Source organism: Amphiura filiformis, chromosome 17, assembly GCF_039555335.1.
Source record: "Amphiura filiformis chromosome 17, Afil_fr2py, whole genome shotgun sequence".
NCBI lineage: Eukaryota > Metazoa > Echinodermata > Ophiuroidea > Amphilepidida > Amphiuridae > Amphiura > Amphiura filiformis.
In genome coordinates, this window is record NC_092644.1 from 36,289,694 (window position 1) to 36,314,145 (window position 24,452).

General features: G+C 36.0%; 2 protein-coding genes across 2 annotated transcripts; one reads left to right on the plus strand and one right to left on the minus strand.

The window, feature by feature from the left end:
• Window positions 1–45: 45 nt before the first annotated feature.
• LOC140137716 (26S proteasome non-ATPase regulatory subunit 5-like) lies at window positions 46–12,638 on the minus strand. The gene is made up of 7 exons (XM_072159479.1): window positions 12,386–12,638; window positions 10,745–10,889; window positions 8,182–8,427; window positions 5,466–5,718; window positions 4,714–4,902; window positions 3,743–3,852; window positions 46–2,009 (listed from the first exon to the last, which is right to left on the minus strand). The coding sequence occupies exons 1-7, from the start codon at window positions 12,553–12,555 to the stop codon at window positions 1,614–1,616; spliced, it is 1,509 nt and encodes a 502-aa protein (XP_072015580.1). The 5' UTR covers window positions 12,556–12,638; the 3' UTR covers window positions 46–1,613.
• A 260-nt stretch (window positions 12,639–12,898) lies between these two features.
• Window positions 12,899–23,912, plus strand: LOC140137717 (proteasome subunit beta type-2-like). The gene is made up of 6 exons (XM_072159480.1): window positions 12,899–13,067; window positions 19,160–19,282; window positions 20,215–20,285; window positions 21,135–21,297; window positions 22,007–22,056; window positions 22,625–23,912. The coding sequence occupies exons 1-6, from the start codon at window positions 12,977–12,979 to the stop codon at window positions 22,733–22,735; spliced, it is 609 nt and encodes a 202-aa protein (XP_072015581.1). The 5' UTR covers window positions 12,899–12,976; the 3' UTR covers window positions 22,736–23,912.
• Window positions 23,913–24,452: the final 540 nt, after the last annotated feature.

A 24,452-nucleotide genomic window follows, 5' to 3' on the forward strand; every position in this document is an offset into this window, starting at 1 on the left:
TTTCTGTAATCGGGTGTACTATGACAACACATCGACACACAAATATTTTACAAACTCATCAGATTCTTTTTATTATCACATTTGCAGTGTACTAAGAACTCACATAATGTAAGCATATACTCTTGGAAAAAGGGGTTCTTGGCTGTACTGTATGTAGAACCCTTCATGAGAAAAGGGTTCTTGAAATTTAAAAGAACTCACAAATGATTCTTTCTGGCCTTCCAGAGCTTTAAAAAAATAATATGAACGAACTCCAGAAAATGACGCCAGTGGCGACGAGAACCAACAAATCTATTATATATGGCCTTTAAACCTTTAAACATAACACATGAAATATCTTGGCCTATCGCTTGAAATTAATGCACTACTAATTTGTTAATATTTATAGTAATTTCTCTCAAGCCAATAAGTTTCACTACTCACTTCGGAATCTTGACCCCATTTCATAGAGATGATCAAATAATACCTGATATAGCAAGCACAAAGTATGGTAGAGGATGTGTTTAAGTTTGTTTCATTTTGTATTTGAAATATTTGTTTCTTATTAATACAAGGCACTTGTTTTTCAATAAAGCTAATATCATAGTACATAATGTATGGCTTAATTAAGAGCAAGGGTAGCGCTAGCCTCTGAATCCGAGGGATTCACATTGGGAGTTCATTATTATATCAGTTCAATTTTTGAGGTCCATGAGGTGTCAAAAGTAATGGTCCTGTCACACCAGATACTTGTGGAACCCAGGCTCCAAGCATGTATTGGCATACCAAGCAAAACTAACAAGAGGGTGGGAATGGGGGAGGGGGATTGTAAAATTGCCCCCTAGCTCAGTCCCATAATGACTTTACCGGGACAAATGCACATACAAAGTTGCAATTTTGTTGTGAAAATTGTCAAATTTGGTAAAGAAATCGAATAAAGAAGATACCAATTTCAAACTTTTAGTCAATTTCATCTTGGTATTTCAAGCTCATTCCTCCCTAAACAGAGAAAAAGAAATGCAAATGTCAAATGTTGGTAAATATTGTCCAACAATTTCAAGCCAGGGGGATTAACTCCTGCCAAATACGCCCTATAGTTTGATCAGCTCGTAATCAGCGGGAATTGTTAGGCTTTTACCACTACGCCGAAAAGTTCAGAGTGATATTTTGGACCTGTCTGGTCTATACTGTGTGTGAAAATAAAGTAGGCCCCCTAGAGACAAAGTATAGGACTTAAATAATAATTTGTGATACTTCTGGCAAGTTGTCATAAGACATTTCTCGAAATAAAATATATTGATATTAATCCGCAATGTTATAAGGCCTGTTGGTTACGAACTGATCAAAGTATAGTTTCTGATGTTTTCCTTTAACAATTAGTCAAGGGCCAAATATCAGTTTCTGGTAGGTCAGGCTTGGCCAGTGGGCTACCTGACAAGAACTCCTGCAGTAAATGAATCAACAAATGAGGTGGTTTTATAGAACATTTATATTTTGTAAAACATGTTCATTGTCCTTGTAAATTTTCAGACAAAACGGAACACCAATTCAATTCTAGCAACTCCCTATAGTTCTTGATGTTACAATGTTACATAGTGTTTTCTTTGACAGCAGATTTTTGTTTAGTTCATCTATCAGGATGCTTCAAAGGCGACTTCTGACTGTACTTTTACATAAAATGCCCCTTCTCTAACAAACTCCTTCAACCTCAACAAGAATGGTCTTCCAAAAATCTCCCCCGATGTTGGAGCCTCGGCAAGCGCCTTAATCACATCAAACTTAGCCTCTTTCTCTTCTTTATCAGTCTCTGTTGAACGATCCAAGAGATACTCGTGGAACCCTGGCTGCGAGTTCATCAAGATCTGCGCCCATTTCTGGTTTGAGATGGCCTGTAGGATGGACATCGCTGGACAATGTATCTCACGGAATGGCTGTTTACACATGGAGTGAATGGTGTCCAGAGGTTTGGAGTGGAGAAGATTAAACCACTTTTCTGTTAATGATACCAGGTCTTCATTCTGTTCTTCAAGCTGTTAAAATAATGAGCAAAGACATGTGTTCAATCTCAGGAAAATTCAATTATATGTGAAAATAATTCTATATTTTAAAGTGCTGATGAAAAAGACACTGCCAATCAGGGACATTTTCTGACCTTTAACGGACAACGGAGGACATATATCAACCGAGGACATCCCATATTGTAGAGACTATTTCTGCACATACCCTACCCTACCCATAGAAAAGCTCACAAATGCAACATCATGGGGTCAGTACCCATTTGAATAGTAAAATATATATAGTGTATGTCCAAAATATCCCCGGTTGTGAGGCCAGAAATTGTGTGAGTCCTCGGCTGTCATTTGTGTGTCCCCTATTACAACACATATATAACATCAGGGACAAACACAAGGAAATGCTATCACTGTGGATACACAAAATGCAGTCATCTGCTCTTGCTTGACACATGTGTCGATAGATTGCAAATAGCATGAAAGCAAATTATAAACAATATCTGCTGCTCAGTTGTGTAGCCATAAGGCAAAAAAAAAATTGTTTGTTTGTCCACGTCCGACCGACCGTGTACTCTGGTCCCGACCGTGTCTTTTTTTTTTTTTTTTTTTTTTTTTTGGAATTTTTTTTTTTTTTTGATTTTTTTTTTTTTTGATTTTTGATTTTTTTTTTTTGGCATCGATGGGACATCGTATAAAACAGTGGTTAGTATAAATTTAAAGAAAGAAAATGTAAAGAAAATGAACAGTATAACATGCAGAACCATCTCAAGAGTTAAACCAGTAAAGTGCTGTGTGTTTTGACTTATTTACCAGTCTTCAAATTGTCAGTTTCAAGTGCAATATCTGTAAACAAAATTTTTTTTTAAATCCGACCTACCGATCCAACTGTTTCATAAGCCTCTATGGCAGGCTTCCTCAAATAGATTTGTTGAAGCGCCACATGAAATAAAAAAACAAACTGCAAAGCGCCATTCAATGGCTGGGAAGTCACCGGGGCAGTCAGAGGGGGGTTGGCCCCTCTGAAGGTATTGATTTTTTTTAATTTGAGGTGCAAATGACGCCATTTGGTGCAACATTTTGTACTATTTTAGCCTGTCTTTATAAGGATAACATGGGAATCGAATTGTTTATTATTTTTTTTTAATTTAAACGGCGCCGCGCGCCACTCGGGAAGCCACGGCGCGACACATGTGGCGCGCACGCCGCTATTTGCGAGGCCCTGCTCTATGGACAAACAAACATTTTTTTAGGGAGGGGTTGTCAAATGTTGCCCCTAGAAAGTTGCCTTGCCCCTCTTCCCCCAAAAAAATCCTGACTACATCACTGCTCCTGCTGGTGACACAGGGTCAATAAATCTCACACATGTGTGCCTGTAATAATAGAGGTTATCTGTGTTCTATAAGCTGCATATCCTATCAGCGACTACTATACCTTGTTTAGGACTTTCAAAAGAAGCACCTGCATGTGCAACCATAACTGTTTCAAAATAGCCCGCCAAAGTCATGCAGACAACTCCGAGGTCATGCATTGAATTGGTTTGAATGAGGAATACTACGGGAATCAGCGCTTTTTGTTTGAAGTCACACATGAGTAAAGTGGATAACCTCTATTCAAATCAACTCAAAATGTGTGACACTGTTTACCGGTGGTTACACAAAAGTGTGTGGGAGATGGGGATGGGTTGAGTGCAAAGTGGTTTGTGTCTGTTGTGTTTGGGTTTTTTGTGCTTTTCGCTTGAAATGAAATCCCACCTTTATTTGGAGGAGTTGTGCTATTGCTGTGAGTGTTCTACTTCTGATTTCTGTTGGAGGTTGTTGCATTAGTGTGCCAATCCTACAAACACCATCAATCATTCTCTGACCTGAAATAATGACAATGAAATAAACATACTTATATAAGAAGTATATCAAAATGTTACATACTGTTTCAATCTAATGATCGATCAATCAATCAATCAATCAATCAGTCAATCAATTTAAATAATCAATCAATAAACCAATCAATCAATAAAAAATATATAAAAAGTGACAGTGAGGTGGCCTTACTTTAATTTGATTAATTCAATGTTCTAACATTTGACAATTACTGAATATAAATTCAAACATAACTTTTTGTCATTACCAACATACAGCCAGGCTGATACAGCTACATTAAGCCAATCATCATGGGCTAAGCAGCACTTCATGATTTTGGAAATATGTGATTTGTATTACAGGATCTTCAAGACTTCAAGACTAAAAATGGTTTCAGCCTTACCTTAAGCACCCACACTTTTAAAAAATACCAACTGTCACTCAAAAACCCCTAATTATCAGGCAAAATACTTATAACTACCCCAGCAGTCACCCAGTGACCAGTAATATGTACAAAAGAAGTAAAACTCCAGTTACCAAATGACCCATGTTTTGAGAAAAGTTTGAAGTCAGATTTTCTTTCAAGACCTTTATTTTGCACATATTCCCCCAGTTCTCAAAGAAAGTCCTCGACCTTCTCATGCCCCTTGGTTTAAAAGACTGACTATACACATACTCCTTCATCCATTTTTTACTCCTTCATCCAAGCCAGCTGCCCCCCTATGAAACATATTGCCCCCTCTTGGCTCTCCCGGTGTGATACTGGCTGCCAAGATATTTTAGATTTTCAGGTCTTTTTGATCATTTTTTTTCAAATTTCCCTTCCTTTGCCCTAGGCCATTGTTAAGCATCACCATGACAACACATACCTTGTTTATCCAGTGCCCTTTTACCAGCTGCAGATTCCCCTATTGCGCCTATAGTATCCACGGCTACGCCCACCATGGCAGGATCTTGGCTACTCAAAAGGTTAAAGGTCGTCTTTAAGAAAGCTGTGTGTTTTTCGATGATTTCATTGGGTTCCATTCTTGCTAGGTGACCAAAGAACTTGATAGTTGCTGTATGAATAATAAAGGACACTTCAAATTATTTTTTTCGGTATGAAACAAATAAATTAATTGAATCACAGTCTCTACACTCTGTGTAGTCACCCCTTTTTCAGTGATTTCATTATTTTTTGCTCTTCAACAATAACCCTAGTTCTTCCTCAAATTATGCAAATATTTCAAATATACCCAGTTTTGATGGAAACTACAATGTAGTGTGATAAGTCCCGATAAACTCAGTGAGTGTGAGTAAGGTTCACATATTTTCATTTCCCAAAATAAGAATTTAAGAGCAATAATGAATATATGTATTTTTCTTTCACTTCAATGATGAATAACAGCTCCATTTTGTACAATTTCACGAAGACATGTTTTGAAAAAAAAGACCCCTATTTTGTATTTCGTGAAGCATGTTTCTTTTCGTGTAATTTGACATACATACCATGGATACACAAAATGCGAGCACCAGGGCTTGAGTCTTGAATTTCATTTTAGGAATCCTGATAAGAATTCATAACCACCAACCTAATAACATTTTAATGAGCTGCCAAAACTGAATCAAAACCAAGTAATACCTGGAAGAAGGAAGTCCTGCAAAGGATCTGATTCAGCCTCAACCATCATGCTTTCCATTCTACCCACAATGCCTTGCTGTGACAGATACATGAGTCCATGTTGGCACATGGCTAGGTTTGTGAGCATCTCGGCTGCATTCAGCTGAATCAATACATCGTCACAGTTGAGATCCTTGAGCAGATCCTGGATCAGACCGGAGTTGGTGACGTACTGGAGAGCAGTGTCAGATTCACTGGCTATTTTTGTAATTATCTAACATCATAACACAACAAAATCAAATGTGAAGTTATTATTCTTACAAAATAATTTTGAAGCAGCATAAATTTAAATTAAATTGTTCAACAATATAGAACTTTCTTTCAGAGATATCCTCTAACACTAAGTTCAGCACAATGTTATGAACATACCACATCATCTACCATTGTGCTAAAAACAATTATTTTAATGTTTATAATAATATTTTTTTATTGATAAATGATGATTTTTATATAAAAAATATCTTTATTAATATCCGATGTGAGCTTTTATTTTCAGTAGATAGCATTATTAGCATGATCTGATGATACAGTCTCTCTTCAGTAGATAGTATTATTAGCAGGATCTGATATGAGTTATTGGCAATAGATAGTTTAATATGTGTGATGTGATATGGGCTATCTTCAGTACCGTTTATAGTATTATTAGCAACCTGATAAGTAATCTTCAGTAGCTTTCTGATATGACTGTCAGTGGATATCAATATTAGCAATCTGCCAATCTGATTTTAGCTATCGTAAGTAGATAGCATTATTAGCACAATCTGGCATAGCTATCTTCAGTAGATAGCATTATTAGCACAATCTGATATGAGATATCTTCAGCAGATATCATTATTAGCACAATCTGATATGATGAGCTATCTTCAGTAGAGAGCATTATCAGGCGGATCTGGTGAGTCATCAATAGTATTATTAGTACAATCTGATATGAGCTATCTTCAGTAGATTACATTATTAGCATAATCTGATGAACTTTCTTCAGTATATTACATTATTCTCCAATAGATATCATTAATAGCATAATCTGATATAATAAGCTATCTTCAGTAGATAGCATTATTAGCACAGTCTGATGTGAGCTATCTTTAGTAGATGGTATTATTAGCACAATCTGATATGAGCTCAGCTATCTTCAGTAGATTACATTATTAGCACAATCTAATGCGCTATCATCAGTAGATAGCATTTTTAATACAATCTGATTTGTGCTATATATCTACAGTAGATAGTATTATTAATACAATCTGATATGAGCTATCTTCAGTAGATAGCACATTCTGATATGAGCTATCTACAGTAGATAGTATTAATACAATCTGATATGAGCTATCTTCAGTAGATAGCACAATCTGATATGAGCTATCTTCAGTACATAGCATTATTAGCACAATCTGATGCGCTATCGTCAGTAGATAGCATTTTAATACAATCTGATTTGTGCTATCTACAGTAGATAGTATTATTAATACAATCTGATATGAGCTATATTCAGTAGATAGCATTATTAATACAATATGATATGAGTTCTATTCAGCAGCATTATTAGCACAATCTGATATGAGCTATCTTCAGTAGATAGCATTATTAGCACAATCTGACATAGCTATCTTCAGTAGATAGCATTATTAGCACAATCTGATATGAGATATCTTCAGCAGATATCATTATTAGCACAATCTGATATGATGAGCTATCTTCAGTAGAGAGCTTTATCAGGCGGATCTGGTGAGTCATCAATAGTATTATTAGTACAATCTGATATGAGCTATCTTCAGTAGATTACATTATTAGCATAATCTGATGAACTTTCTTCAGTATATTACATTATTCTCCAATAGATATCATTAATAGCATAATCTGATATAATAAGCTATCTTCAGTAGATAGCATTATTAGCACAGTCTGATGTGAGCTATCTTTAGTAGATGGTATTATTAGCACAATCTGATATGAGCTATCTTCAGTAGATTACATTATTAGCACAATCTAATGCGCTATCGTCAGTAGATAGCCTTTTTAATACAATCTGATTTGTGCTATATATCTACAGTAGACAGTATTATTAATACAATCTGATATGAGCTATCTTCAGTAGATAGCACATTCTGATATGAGCTATCTACAGTAGATAGTATTATTAATACAATCTGATATGAGCTATCTTCAGTAGATACTATAGCATTATTAATACAATATGATATGAGTTCTATTCAGCAGCATTATTAGCACAATCTGATATGAGCTATCTTCAGTAGATAGCATTATTAGCACAATCTGACATGAGCTATCTTCAGTAGATAGCTATCATCAATAGATAGTATTATTAATATCTGATATGAGTGATCTTCAGTAGATAACACTATTAGCACATTCTGATATGAGCTATCTTCAGTAGATAGTATTATTTATACACTCTGATACAACCTATCTTCAGTAGATAGCATTATTAGCACAATCTGATATTAGCACAATCTGATATTAGCACAATCTGATGTAAGCTATCTTCAGTAGATAGCATTATTAGCACAATCTGATATGAGCTTCATGTATCTTCAGGAGATAGCATTATCATGACGATCTGGTGAGTTATCAATAGATAGCAAATCTTTGAAATAATTTTTGCCCTCCATGGCCTGCAAGCAAAAATAATTGTGAATCCCTGCTTTAAAATGCATACCTCAAACACCCTGTAGCGTATTATGTCACTCTTAGCAGCTACTTTCTTCAGGTCATTAAGCATTGGAGGCATCAGCATCAGCTCTTGGCCTTGAGTGGTCTTGCCTAGATTACACAATGCTGAGATGGCAATTTTGGCCACTCCTAGACTGTCATCGCCAACTTTTACAATTGCATTGGACAACATGTCTGGGTCTGATGCTAGCATCTGGACTCCACAGCCTGGACTCTCTGTCAATCTCAAAACCTTTAAAAAAATTACACAACATATCAATACAAATTATATTACCAGCTTATTTAAAAATATGTTATTTGTATCTCATGATAAAGAAGATGGTATGATAAATAACTTGATGTATGGAGGGATGCAACTATTCTTCTAAATTTGTTTGGCAAGCTGAAATGGTTTGGGAGCAAGTAATTGTTGCCTCAGCATATTCTAGCATCTTTTGCCACACACTAATATAGCCAGCATAAACAAAATGTACCGGTATACGATACTCAAACACTACAACATTCAATATTATCTGCTTGCAAGCAGTAATGTAACGAAAATGGATTTTCGCTCATTCTCTAAAAATTGGTTATTTGAGCTCGTGTGAGGCTTATGGTCTTACTTTTGTATTGTTACACGTACCTATCTCTCTTGGACTAGTTGTCATGATTTTATAACCAAATTTTATCAATTTTGATGAGTCCTCAATATCGATGTTCTGGTCATGCATTTTTATAAGCTTACTGAATGAAGAGTATTGTATTACTCGCCAGTCACTGATTTGATCGCCAGATTTTCATGATCCAAATTATTATATGCAAATTAATAAAAGTTTACAGCAAAGCACAGGTGGAAATACTATCAAAATGACTTTTATTGAAATCTGAATTGAATTTCAGCCCAAATTAATTGATTTAAAATGATGTGTTTCGTGCATATTTTCGATCTGGGAAAGTTTTGATTTGTTTACTTGTTGCCAGTTCTTTGTCGATTTTGGGTGTAATTCTCTGAATCTATTAAAGATTCTGTCAAATTTGCGGCCCTGGCAACTCGCTTTTCATTCTGGAGATCGACCCGCCTGGGGATGTCTATGGTCGGATTCTCGCTTGTCTGGGTTTGCGCCATGTTTGTTTTTCGTGTTTTTCAGTCAATCAGAAACCTTTTCGATGAGTGAGTTCTCGTGAGCAGAATGTGCTGTTTTCTTGCTCACGAGAAAGGACGATAAATTGCTCGCGAGCAAGGAAAGTGATTTTTCTGCTCACTCAACTCTCGTTTTGTGTGTGTTTTCGCGATAAATTGCTCGTATAAAAAGCGGCTGCTCGCCAAAATTGCTCACTTTTTGGTTTGACGCTGCCAGGGGCAGTCACGCCCCTGGTCAGCTTTGTCACAGCAGATTTGAAATGAGACTCATCGGGCATTGGAAGTGATTGCCACTCACTGCCGTAGCCTCGCTTTCCTTGACATTGGTTCAGTAAATTTCAGCTTCGATGAGGAAGACATTTAATGCAATTTATGGGAACTTTCAGCCAAAAATGATGGTCAAAATGTAGCAGACGACAGCCATGTCAGCAGTAGTCCTGTGTAAAATGGGTTGTCATCCATCCATCATCATCGAGCCTTTTTCAAGGCTAGCTTTCTCCGCTTTGTGAATTTGGTTCCCATGAATGCTTAATTGTCTTCATCGAATGTAGGCCTATAGAACTGCACTATTTTAAGCATCTTTACAGTCACAAATCGTCATAAATCGGTAAGCTTCGATGGCCTAGGCTGCTGAGCTTTGCGTCTAGCGCCTGTAGGTGGCCTGGAAAGTTTAAGCTTACTTAGGCTCTTGGGCCTTCTGCTTCTCTTGGATATCATGGTTCAACGTGACTGATAAAGCTTCATTTAAAAATCATCTTTAATTACGATAGAATATAAAAGGGGAAGTTCCTAGTCTTCAAGAAAGGCTAAGCCTTGCATTATGTCGTGCATGCATGCCATGCAGATGGTGGCTCTGAATTTAGGTGTTATGGATTAAAGGCACACTCGTCGTTTATGAATTAAAAAGGAACTTCCTGTTTATTCTATCAATTCAATTGTGCAGTTCTAAACTTAAGAATCAAGGAAAGTAAGTGGAAAATCTGCCAGTGACTTCAAAATTAATTAAAAAGGCTGAACTTGAAGCCTATTATTTTCTGATTTATTTATTGATTTTTATCACAAAGAAATTTGACTTCTGATTGGCCTAAATTGCTCAATTGCCAAACTGATAGACAAGCTGGCATCAGTCGAAAGCTCCCGCCATGAGTAATATTTTAAAGAACCAGTGAAATTCGCTCAATAAGAATAGTTCACCATTTTAGATGGCATTTCGTACAGTTCTGTCTTTTTGTCCAGTCGTTCCAGGTTCCGGATTCTCAGTATTCACCCCGCGGCCCAGCCGCGTTACAGTAACATACACATCTAAAACATTTAAAATTTGGTAAAATGGGGTATTTTTTTTGCCAGGGAAGAAGTGTTTTTTTAAAAGCTTTTAAAGCATTTAAGTATTTCACAGCCTCTCTTCTATGTGTATGATATATAGTCCTACCTGTTTGATGCATAATTCTCTGATACTTTCATCAGGATGACCCATGCCCATGTAGATCTCATCTCGAAATTGTGCTAATACCACATCAGGGTCTATGCCGCCCAACATCCTTGACAAGATATCTCTCCCAAGTTCAAGCTCCTGTCTACAAAAATAAACATTATTTGGGGGCAGATTAGAGATATTCTTGCCTTGTTTTTTGCTGATGATCACACATACATTTTATTGGTATCCCATCCTGATTTCGCTCCAAGAAAATATTCAATGCATTGATATTACATAAAACTAAAAAGACAACAGAATTATTTGATGCAGGTAGTATTTTCGGACACATGCCGGCGACGCAAAACTCAACTTTCATTGGCCTTATAAATATTTGCTGTTTCATTTTAAATGAAATTAAATGAATTATGCTTGTCCAGAGTTTATAGCAAATTCATGTAACCTCACAATCCTCCTAAAAATATGATGCACATGCAACCACAAGACCCAGTCAAACTTTATTTGCTAATTTAACACGAACACGATGCGGGGTTCCTAATGAACAATACTATAATAAACATAGCCCGCTCCATGTAACATTAATTAGTAACATGGTGGGGTCACTCTCACACAAAAGTGCCTCCCACCCGCGTCCGAACACCTCTGAAATGCACCCTTAATGGCGAATTTTCACATAACCAAATTGCACCCTTTAATCGCAAAACACATGCAAAATCCTAACATGTGCAAAAATCATACCCTAAATGGCGTCAACTGAGAAAGATATTGATACCGTACCCTAAGTGGCGTAAACAGGGAAATTAGCTACCGTAATTTGATACACAAGGTGTCTTTTTGATGTTGCAGACATATAGATACTGAAGAAAACATGCTCGTAAAAAGTAACAAAAATCAATTAAAAAGTGGTGATTTTTATCAAATTAGTGCAAACTCACTCAAACAATAATATTACTAGTTCCCTAAACGTCTAAGCTGAAAAAGGACCCCTAAATGGCGATGCCTTCTAAAAAAGTACCGGTACCCCTTTTTCAAAAAGATGTCGACGACGCTGTGTGGTGAAAAACATACCCTTTTAGACGTTTTTCTTGGACACGGGTGCGTAGCAATTTAAGTCAAGTAGTCGTTGACCCCTCCCCGGATTAGTTACCTCAGCTCATGTGTATTCTACTTGAACAATTTACTCGCACGCAACTATACAATTTGTACATCACATGAATGATTGATGAAGCGCTGTTGGCTATTCAATTTTTTAAAAAGGGAAAGGGAAGTTAATATTGTTTTAAAAAAATATGATACCGTACTGATGGAAACAAACATATTAAAAATTTACAGAACTGAATAGTTTAATGACTTTATCTTTGCATGATCAGTTATCTGGTATTGTAAAAAAATCTAAACATTTTCACGTTTTGCTTGGACCTGGCCCTGCCATGCCCATTGCCATGCCCGCCCCTTGCCAGCTCCGGATTTAGACCTCAGAATATCCTTGGGTGCTGCACCCCTATACCTCAAGATATTCCTCAGATCCAAAAGCAAAATGTTTAGATTTTTCAAAGTACACTCAAAACAACTGATACACAGTCATTAACCTATAAATATTATAATTAAGCTTTATTGATTATTCAAAAATAAGCTTACCTGCGGGTCGAGTTGAAGCATGCAAAAACAGGCTCAAATGACACATTTCTGATCGCATCTTGAAGCTGTGATGGTGGTATAGAATAAAGAGTCACCTTGAGCTCTTGTAAAACACCACCTAAATCATTAGTGGTGCTTAATTTTTGTAATAAACTTGCAATTACAGACATTGTACATACAGGTCAATACAATCTTTGGACACTCAAAAGTTTATTTTGATTTTTGCACATGTCATTGTTGACCCTTGATATGATTCCCAGTTTATTCTTAGCAATGAATGCGAATAACGAAATGAATGAAAAGCAGCCAAATGTTCAATTAAGGGTTTTTATAAAATGAAATATTTTCCTAAAGTTGACTATTTTACTGGCTCAATTAAACATCACATAACTAGTTTTTTGTTTATTTAAACATGTATATTAATATACAAAATATATCGGCTGTAAATATCTACAATTTAACATAAAAATTAGTTTCTTTTAGGGATTAAAGAATTTGTTTATAGAAACTTCATTTCATTATAAAGCAGCCGAATTTTGCAGCCTTTCGTCTAAAGAAACTGAGTCTGATTCGGGTGAAGATTTGATCGAAATGGAGTTCCTTGTGGGACTCAAAGGAGATGGGTTTGTTTTAATGGCATCTGATATGAATGCTGGAAGAAGTGTATTCGTATTTAAACATGGTAAGTGTCTTTTATGAGGAACAATAAGCGTAAGCTTACTTACAAAATTTAATTGCCACTCACTCATGCACTGCACTGCCTGGCACTGACTGTCTGTGACCTACAATGCCTACCATCACGGGCATACCATGCAGGCAGTGACAGTGTCAGGCATGACCAACAGACCCAGGGTTGTAGCTACGCTGGGTGGTGGCGGGCGGACCCGCCCGGCACTCTTAATTTCCACCCGGCACTATTTGTATTTTGATAAGAATTGCTAATTTTTATACTGATTGTTCATTGATTTTGAAACATTTGAGACTGTACTAGTGCCACTAGTACAGTCTCAAATGTTTCAAAATCAATGAACAACCAGTTAAAAATTAGCAATTCTTATCAAAATTTCAATTTTTTTACCATTTCATATAAATTTCACCCGGCACTAGAATTTGCCTAGCCATAACCCTGAACAGACCTGAGACGAATATACCTATTCGCCTCAGGGCATGACCATGTATGATGAGTTAATTGGTGACATGATCATGACACAATTCACACAAAATAACAAATAATGCCGATCTTTTGTTTGACTAGTTTTATGTAGTAAGACCACCCGAGCTATATTCCAAATTATGATAAAACGGTTTTCAGTTTTGACCTTCTTTGCTCAAGGGCATTAATTTGATTAATTAAATAATGTGGTTTGATGACAAATTATTTGAATTTGACTTTTGTACATTTTTTTTTAATTGGTTCCAAAATTCATGTTTATATTTTTTATACTATTTTTCATAAACAAAAAAAAGAGCTGGAATAATGTGCAAAACTGGTGATGCAAGCTCCGAAACTTTCATGTACCGTACGGCGTACGGTACATGTAGCATTGAGTGCTTGATCACTTACACGTTAGACAGTTTTTTTTATTGTGCGATGCAATTCTACATTTATTCAAGTTGTTGAATTTCTTGAAAAGTGTGATGCATTTTTCTTTGCCATTAAGCCTCTTATTAGGACACATAAAATCAATTTAAATTTAATTTAATCTGGAGGGTTTTGTTAAATTTATGAGTGAACTTCATGAAGGAGGTGTTTTTTTTCCATCAAGGAATATCAAAGAAGTTTGTTTCCTGTAGCAGGTCAAAAAGTCAAATGCGGTTTTCTTAAATTATTATTTATTTTATAATCCATGTCTTCAAATGAAGAAAAAAAACCTGTTTTGCTGCAAATTGGAATTGGGAATTTACAGTGGGTCTCTCCGACACACAAAAAAAATTACATTTCTTCATATTCAAGAATATTTATGATCCCCTTTCAACCTACAGATTAAAAAAGGTATTTGAAAAATGTGTGATGTTTTCTCCAGTAGTTTTTCACTACGCTCATTTGTTGTATCATGATGTGTAAATGTTTACTCCAGTAGTGTTTTATTTATTTTTTGTGATTTTTTCCGGTTTTGGGTTTTTTTTTCCTTTAACTTTAAGTAAGTGAAAAAAATTTTCTAATGCGCAAAATAAGCCTTCAAAAACGTAATGCACACGCTACAGGAAACAAACTTGTTTTGTTTTTTTGCCTAATGTTCAGTTTTTAGTTTGTTGCCTTTTCCAACATTAGAGGTGCTTGATGAAAAGGAGGAGGCCCTTTTCTTTTCTTTTTTAAAAATTCCAAATGTGAGATTCTGAGCTAAGGGATAAACTCTCTAGGGTGCACACTAGTCCCCATTTGCTTAAGGGGGTACTACACCCCTGCCAAAATTCGTGCCTATTTTTGCATTTTTCTTAAAAATTATAGCGCATTGGGGACAAGTAAGATATATATTATAGGGGCAAGGACAACAACTACTCAACTACTGCACTATAAATTTTATTTCAGCACAGACAACAGTTGTGGGGTTACAGTCAAAAATGAGGGAAAACCAATATTTGATCAATAAATCAATAACTACTTACTTTGAGTTGCTGAATTTTCAGTATAATATACATATCTTAGGTCGTGTTCTCACTACAGACATGGGGTCTCGTACCTAGGTCCGAGTCTACATACAAGTGGACTCAGTCCACATTGATTTCGCGTTCTCACTAGCACCAAAATGCTGATGTAGGATCGACTCCACTTACCCGGATGTTGTAATATCAAGCACGTCGAGGCATGGCCATGACGTCACAAATTCTGTTGCAATGCATGTTTTGAGCCGAACTCACAGCACAAATCAAACTTTATGATAGTAGACTATCAATTTTAGCTACTTTTGAAAGATCATGTTTTATTTACAGGCCCCTGATATATTTCTTCAATCTATGAATATGTTATTTTGTTATATGTATTTGGAAAGATCTGAAATAAACAGCTAGTCTAAAAACTGTTATTTTATATTGGGCCTATACGTGTAAAATGAGAGAAATACATCGGGTTGTTCAACTGATTTTGGTCAAGCACGCCGATTCACACGCAATGCAACCTCTATTTTACATCAAAAATACTATTTGTGATTGGTAATTTTAACTCAGTCTAGCAAAATGTACACCTCAAAAACGATTCATATTAAACCTAAATATCCTTTTGTACTATCCAATCAGGGATATGAGATCCAATAAAGCCCAATGTCTTTTTGTTTAATTCTGAAACTGGATAAAATCTGTATCTTGCCGCGATGCCGTTGTTTTCACAATAAAAGAAGCATGCTGCTCATCAAACTACGGCACGCGACGAACTAACGCCGTGTATTTTCCCTTGACTTTCCAAATAAAAAAAATAAATGTTGTAAATTACATGAAATAAAGCCTGTATAAATTTGTTCTATAATACCAGCTATGAATTTTTAAGTTGAAAATGCATGTTTAAATTTTATCATGGAAAATTATATAATGTAGACATGTATAGGCCTATAGTACAACGGCCGTCAAGGTTGTGCATTTCCGGTATAAGTGGATCGAGTCCACTTGTAAACGCGTTCTCACTATGCTGTTTGATACCACGCCCTAGGTACGAGACTACCTCAATGAGGTGGTCTCGATGCTACATCCTGGATGTAGGATCGAAACCACTTATTTCGCTTCTCACTATAGTTTGGAAGTGGACTCGATGTAGGATCGAGTCCACGTCCTGGTATCAAACAGGCATAGTGAGAACGCGCCCTTACTTGTCACCAATGTGCTATAATTTTTGAGAAAAATGCAAAAATAAGCATAAAATTGGCCAGGGTGTAGTACCCCCTTAACATCGACCATTATTTACCATGAAATGACTGCATCAGTCTTCTATTTCATAATTGTAAGTGGTGCAGATTTATCTTTCCATTAAAAATTCCTTCATTCTGATGATGCATAATTGTGTATGGGTATATACTACTAGTATATGGTAATATTTTGATGTAAATAAACGACACTTAACATGGTCTCGGAACTTACATGTAATATTTTGACTTTTAAAATTGATATTTTGCGTTGTTCCGATCTTAAGTTTTGACGATTGTCGACAATGTAAATTCTTCTCAACAACAGTCCTAATTATAAATCTGTTCTTGGGTTAATTTCCTTATAAAGCATTTCACACAACAAAAGTCTTCAATTTTTTTAATAATTTAAAAAAAAATCTTTTTGACAAATTCCAGAAAAAGACCAGAATTGTTACTTTTTAAAATAACAAAATGAATGCAAAATTTCAAGGTCTAGAAATCTGATGCAAATCCAGCCAAATGCTCTCAAAAATTGGGTCGGTTGACGGTCGTTGAATTACTGTATATTAATTTACGTTCTTTTTGAATAAAAAAGAACTTATAGGCCCTAAATTACTTGTTATTCAAGGTTGGAAATATTGCTAGTTTTGCTACATTGTATGTACTTTAAAAAAATTACTGTTGCTTCTATTGAACAGCCTTGCTTCTATTGAACAGCCTGTTCAATAAAAGCAAAAGTAATTAAAATGTACAACTTTATCCAACTTTGAGACAAAAATAGCAATTTTTTTGAATAACAAGTAATTTAGGGCCCATAACTTCTTCTTTTTTTCCCGTATTTTCGGGTACCCTGATTCCCACCCGAAAATTCAATCGGGTACCCGAGTACATAATCGCCCGTTAGGTGAGAGCCCTGAACGATAATGATTAACATTATTATTTAGGGTTAGGAATTATATTAAGGATTATATCCAGCGGTCGAATTCGACGGTATCGCATCGCAAAATGCGATGCAATTTCCATCAACTGCTATGCACTTTTCAAAAATGCATAGCTAAAAGTGCTATACATAAATTTGAGCTAAATTTCACGTCGTATTTACCTCAAAAGTTCCCTAACACATCCTCCGAAATTGCAGAAATTTGCCATATTTCGGACTCAGTTAACTCTCTTGTTTTTGGCATTTTGACACAAAGCACGTGGGGATATCCCTCAAGCTAGCAATGTAAAGCCTGCCCCCAGGTAATTTTGGTGGTTCCCGAATCTGACAAGGTCTTGCAATAGCAAAATTACGTCTGTCAAATCAACGGCTATCAGCAAAAAACCTGACCTCTGACCGTTGTTAGGAGATGTTTTCAAGTAGTTTCAAGACCCCCTGAAGCTGTATATGCAAGGTGTCTCATAAAAAGGTTACATGTAGAAAATTAACCGCATTTTGTGATGATACAACAAAACAATGTCATTTTTTCAGATATCATTTATTGATCCTTCTTGTAACTGTTTGCTAAGTTTCAATTCCGTACCTTAAAAGCAACTTAATCTAAGAGCGCAAGATGACAGGGGTGTCAAGAGTGGCTAACCATCAAAATATTGCACAACAAAAGTTGAACACACGCACACCTTTGTTTTCAGATTTTTTCTTTATTACTTTTTATGTTTCTCTTATTTTTCATTGTTGAACTTATTGCACAAAAGAAACATATTGAACAATTTTAATTGTACACCAAAAATAAATCAGTTTTAGAACTTCTTGGACTCTTGGTGGTAACAAATAAAGGAAGATGGCCATTAGAGAAGAACACGCTTGTGGTGAAAGCAGTTCTGCACGCTGTATCTGCTGTCAACAACATCGTGAAATGAATAACAATCTTTTGCATTTAGGCCTTGTTTGGATTTTGTTGACTTGAAATCGCTGCTCTTTGTTTTTACATTTCTGACTGAACTCTTGAAATAAAACTGAACAAGTTTTATTCTTTGTTTATCAGAATAAAATACTGCATCTGCCATCTTATGGCTGCGCCTACTCAAGTGCACCGCCAAATGCACGTGGGCTGTGTGAGGGACAATGAACCGCGTGTTGCAATATTACTCGAGAATCCTTGATTATGTTCTGTAAATAGCTTGCTCAGGAATGCGTGGAATGCGGGCTAAGTACGTAGGTTGTGAACTTGACATTCACAGGGGTACTAGTAGAGGGTACAAAGATTATGTCATGAAAAGGATATTTATATTTGTTAACATTAACTTAGATTAGTTTCACAAATCTACATGTAACCTTTTTTTGGGACACCCGGTACCAACTGCGCATAAAAAAATTGTTTACGTTTACTGAGCATCGGTTTCAAAATACCCACTTCGTTACGTCGCGATAATGAGCTCATGAATAATTAATGAGGGAAATGTCAATGGTGATATTACACATAAATTTGACTTCTTGAAAACAATCGTGAATTATGATGGCTTTTAAGCATAAAATGCAGCACAAACATGAATTTATTGATAATAAATAAATGATGAACATATACAACCTGTATTTTCTTGAAAATATTTGATATTTTATTAGCAACAAGGTGAGTTTGGGAAATGTGTGTGATGCACGAATACAATATTGGCGGCAGTGATTGCCGAGATTTGATGACAATGAAAGAAGTTGTAGATTTGCTACGCAATATTGCATCGCCAAATGCTACACTTTTTTTTTTTTTTTGCATAGCAAAATAACTGCGATGCAAAATTTGGAAACTGCTATGCAAACATGTGTTTTGCATAACACAAACAGCTATATGCAAAAATATTGACTAAATTCAAACCCTGATTACATAGATTAGTGCACTGTGGAACTTATGGAGTGAACACTGTTCCCATAAAACTAGTAGTTTATGATAAATCTGATAACTACAATGTAGCTAATTTTCTGTTCTATCTTGCTTTTTATTTGTAGACCAAGAGAAAATGTTCAAATTAAGTGAAAAGATTGTGATGCTGTGTGCTGGAGAGTCAGGTGACACAGTCCAGTTTGCTGAGTACATCCAGAAGAATCTCCAATTATACAAAATGAGAAATGGTAAGTTAGTTCTTTGTATTAAATTTTTAGTCTTTTGACCGTATCACTGTCAGAGTGGTGATGGTGAACAAGAAATAAGCAATATGCAGGTAAATTCTTATAATGGATGATGGAAATATGCTCTGTGAATGACTATGTACATGTAGACTGAAGGCAAACCGACCACTCGATATGCTCTTTGGGTATGTCAGCTACAAAGTGAGTGATACTGTCAAATAAAAATCAGATACTTTGTGTGATTCTGAAATGCATTGCTGGGAATCATATTTTATTGCAAATCCAAGCTAGCACAAATAAAGGGTACAGCACAAACATTTAGCACTTTCTGATTGTAGATTGTGAAGTGAATGTAGGAGATTAGTGACAAAGGATGATGATGATATTATACAAATACCAACTGTCTATGAGTGTGATGGTCGAAATATAATCACGAGGTGAAAGATGGATTGTTCCATTCCACGAGTCGGAATGGCGAGTGGAATGGAACAATACATCTTTCACCTCCTGATTATATTTCGACCATTGCATGAATTTAAGACAGTTAATATTTGTTTTATATCACTCGTACATAAATGATATTACTTCAATACTATTCAAGGTAGGAAATACATTTTTTCATCAACATAACACCATGTTTTGCCGTTATATACTTCACATTTTGGGGTCCACCCCATAACTAAATCGGCGAGTCTAAGAGTCGGTGCACGGCTTGGCGCAGGCGCACTATGGCGCAGCACTATGATGGTAAAAACTCACACATGGAGAGGCTAATGGTGAAAATGATAAATGGTAATCAGCCAATCAACTGCCTAGAATTTATGTACGAGTGATATAATAAATGATAGTCACCTGACATTGTATGTTGTCAGAAATTGAATCACTCATATCATACATGTACTTAAAAAAGTATACCCTATTATAATTATTTTCAGGTTATGAATTGTCACCTCATGCAGCAGCAAATTTCACACGTAAGAATTTAGCAGACTTTCTCCGTAGCAGGGTAAGTTACTTGATGATACTACAAGAAGCTGTCGTTGTTGTTGTGGCTTCTAATAATTTTTGATTTAATTTCCTTGTTTATTTTCATTGTATTTTTTCTTCTTTGTAAAGCATTTTGTTCAATTTACTGATAAATATTAAATTGAAATGAAACTGATCAACTGGACTCACATTTTTGAGGCTACCTGATCAGTTTCATAATTCCAATTTAATATTATATTATACCTGGATGAATGACAACCTTCACAAAGGTACTGATAAATAATTGTTTGTATGTATGAAGTTGTCTACTCTACTGGACTGGTACTTTTTTTGGTACAATTACTGAATAGGGTGCAACTTGCTAGACTTGAGTCCAGTCCTCGTTTACGGAGTTTAGGGTTAGGGTTTAGGGTTGGGGTAGGGCAGTCTTGTAATAAGACTAGTAGAGTTGCACCCTATTCGGCAATCGCTCCCTTTTTTTTCCTGTATGTCAGTTCATTTGGCAGTATTATTTACAATTACAGTTTACACATGAAATAATGTGGTCCATGTACTAGTAGATTGGCATTGAGGCTGACAATTTGATGTAACATACATGTACATGATACATGTCTCCATGGACATCATAATGGCCTGAAAATAAACCTGATTTTCAAAGAAAATTTGGTGCTTACCTGAGATCTACAGCTTTTGATGTACAACTATTGCCAGATCACGCAATGGATTTGTGTATAGAGAGATCTATGTGTTAGAGGTCATCAGATTTTATTAATGACCTATGGGGACAATCCCTTATAGTCCCCAATAGAAATATTGTCAAGTCTTTTATGCACCAAGTAATTTTATGTTTTTTAATACTTTGAAACAGACACCATACATGGTCAACATGCTGATAGCTGGTCATGACGAGACTGATGGCCCAGCGTTATACTTCATGGATTATCTAGCGGCACTCCAGGAAGTCCCCTATGCGGCCCATGGATATGGAGCATACTTCACACTCAGTGTACTCGACAGATACTACAAGAAAGGTAGGCTTATTTGACTCTAAGAGGAGATAAATGAATGAGGTCATAGATGGTTGATTGTGCCTTATGGCCATAACAGGAGCTAGGATGCACAATGCACATGGAAAGCTGAATGAAATCTGCTGTATGTGTGCCAGTTGCAGATGGCTGTCAAAAGTTGTGTAGGAATAATTTACAGGTCAAAAACAAATTTTGGTACCATTGATTTTAAAAACCTTCATTGTAAACTTTTATGACAAAGACCCTATCTGGATGCCGCCCCTGGAAAGGGACAGAATGGTCAACGTATAAAATATAGGGCAATGTTATTGTTAACGCCAAGAGAACTTCCTGCCGATTGGCCAAAAAAAAGTTTTCATTATCAATTGGACCAATCAGCAACATTGTTAGAATAATTTCACCACACAAAAAAATAGGGGTGAATTATTTGCAAAGCTCCATTCTGATTGGTGATTAAAGTGAAGACCAATCAGTGGCAATGTTAGATTAGCAGGTAGTGCTCAGGGGGTTAAGGTCAAAAGAATATATAATTTTTAAAGAATCATCATTGAGCCTTTCACAAACTTAGAGTTCAAACTTTGAAGAGTGTGACATTCTTAATGAAATCAGCAGGAAATGTAGTAAAAGAGTCTGGTTGTTTTACAAAGTGCCAAGTACTGCTTCACTATATAGACTAATGTTTTGATCCAATCATATTTGTTATTTGCTGCAGGAATGTCCAAAGATGAAGCTGTGGAGGTCTTAAAGAAATGTCTGGAAGAGGTAAGTGTTGAGTTATATCCAAAATGATAATGATTTGAACTGACTGAATCCCCAGAAGGGGCAGAGGTCTGGTTTATGTTTTCAGGGTCAAATTTTTGGTAGGCACTTTGGTGAAAATGACGGGAATTTGTAAAATCCTAGCTAAGACCCTGGTCTTGCTTAAACTTCAAGTCATATAGATCAAACGCAGATCACAACTATACATATATGTACAATATCCTCTGACACCAATCCCAAGAGATTATACCGATTCAAAATTGCATCTTGTGTAATGCTAATGGTAAATCCGCCATCTTGGTTGTCACACTTCGGGAGCGAATAGTGTACCTCTGACAGTTTTATTTTGGAAACTCATTAACCAATCAGAAATTGTCAATCCTCGTTTAGCGACGGAGGAACACAAACCGGCTGCGACCGAGACAAAGTCCGTACTCTTTGGTTTTACCTCATTGCACCAATCGGACTTCTTCTATTGTCTCCCAAACCTGTTATTCTTCTATTGTCTCCCCAACCTGTTATTATTATCACCTATAATAAAACATTTTTACAATTTTTTATTTCTTGATAGGTCCAGCGAAGGTTCATCATCAACATGCCGGCATTCCAAGTACGTGTAGTAGACAAAGACGGTGTGCACGATCTACCTACAATAGTGCCCAAATCTGCTGTACAAACATAATAAAGGATACTTCACATCATTTTGTTTAGGATTTGGGATGTACTTTCCTTACAACTTAATCTTCTATAGTCTATTTGGTTTGAAGTATGAAGTACTACTTCTACATTAACTATACAGAACAATTAACTGTATAGTTTTGTGTTAATCTATCTGCATATTCATAAATATCAATGCGATCATTTACATATTTGTCAAAATTTCAAAGTTACTGGGCTTATTTATGCAATTAGGACATTCTATACTTCAAGCCAAATAGTTCATAGAAGCGCAGCTACAAACATAATATCAAGCAGAATAATTGAAGAGCTAACCGGGAGAGCTAAAGTTTTATATTTGACCAGTGACCATAACAGGATTGTTGAGAATCTAAACATGTTTTGTGTCAACTCAATTTGGTTGTACTTGAGCAGATATATATAGTGTTAGTATGCTTGTCTGTAACGTACAGGAGCCCACAGCTTGATGTGCACACAAAGTAAGATACTTAAAAGTTTAACAAAACTGGGACATCAACACATTTGCATCTAGATAGATAGATTTAATGTAGGATTTGGTAAAGCAATCAATTTTATTTTGAACACCCAAAAGTGGACTATATAGAGTGTTTTGATTCTGACTTGATGTCAACTGTTCATTTTTGGGGCTCTGTTTAACCGTCAATGTTATGGGTCACCTTCACACTATGAAAGGTTCTGTGCTTATTTGATGGTTGTACTCATGTCATAATGTAGGTGGTTAATTAGATCCATGATAAAATACCAGGGATCAAACTTCAAAAGTTTGTTGAAACCAAAATTTGGGCTTTTTTGCCAACTTCCTGGTAGCGTCGATCATAAAAACAACTTACGCAAAACTCGGATCATCATGTTGCATGACAACATCAACACTACTGCATTGGAGCCATCAAGACTAGGCCAGTGTAATAAAAGCGAAGTCATTTTTGGTGTTTAATGTTTTTTTTCATATGAAAACTGAAAACTTCAAAATCTGAAAATAACCATTCTGAATCAAATGGGCTCTTGTTTTAAAAAACATTTGGAGTACTAGTAGGATAGCAGGGTGAACTTCAATATATTCAGAAATAAACTGATATCATCTTTACTCCTTAAGTACCAAACACTGCTTGTGATAATTAGAAAGTGTTGTCAATAAAAACATTTAAAATGTGCAAAGTAGATTACTGTATGCTTGTCAACTTATTTATGTCTGATAATATTTTGGTAAACTTATAAATGGGTGATTGCACCAACTTAGAAAGGATTTTAAATTGGAAGCAATTTAATGATCTATTTTGAGTGCTTTGAGAAAATCTATGACGGGTAGAGGCAAATCAAATTTCACTCATTCCTACTCCTCAATGGCAGACATTGATGGGTCCCATCCCACCTGAAATGTGAAATGATGCAGCCTTGGCAGGATTTTAAACTTTTAAAGTGGCTTTTACCCACCCAATTGAGCGTCACAACACCAGTTTGGTGCGGAGTGGACCCAGTAATGGCTGAATGAATTCTGACCATCACTTAGCTTTTTGGATTCATCTATAAGCCAGCAATTCACCTTGGTCTAGGGCGGACATTTTAAAAATGAATTTAGGAGAGCAGCAACGACACCACTTGCATTACATTCCAGATGTTAAATCTACATCATATGCAAAATTTGAGGAAAAATGAACGAGGCCGTGTTATTTTAGGGCCATTTGTCTATAACTGGTCTTTAC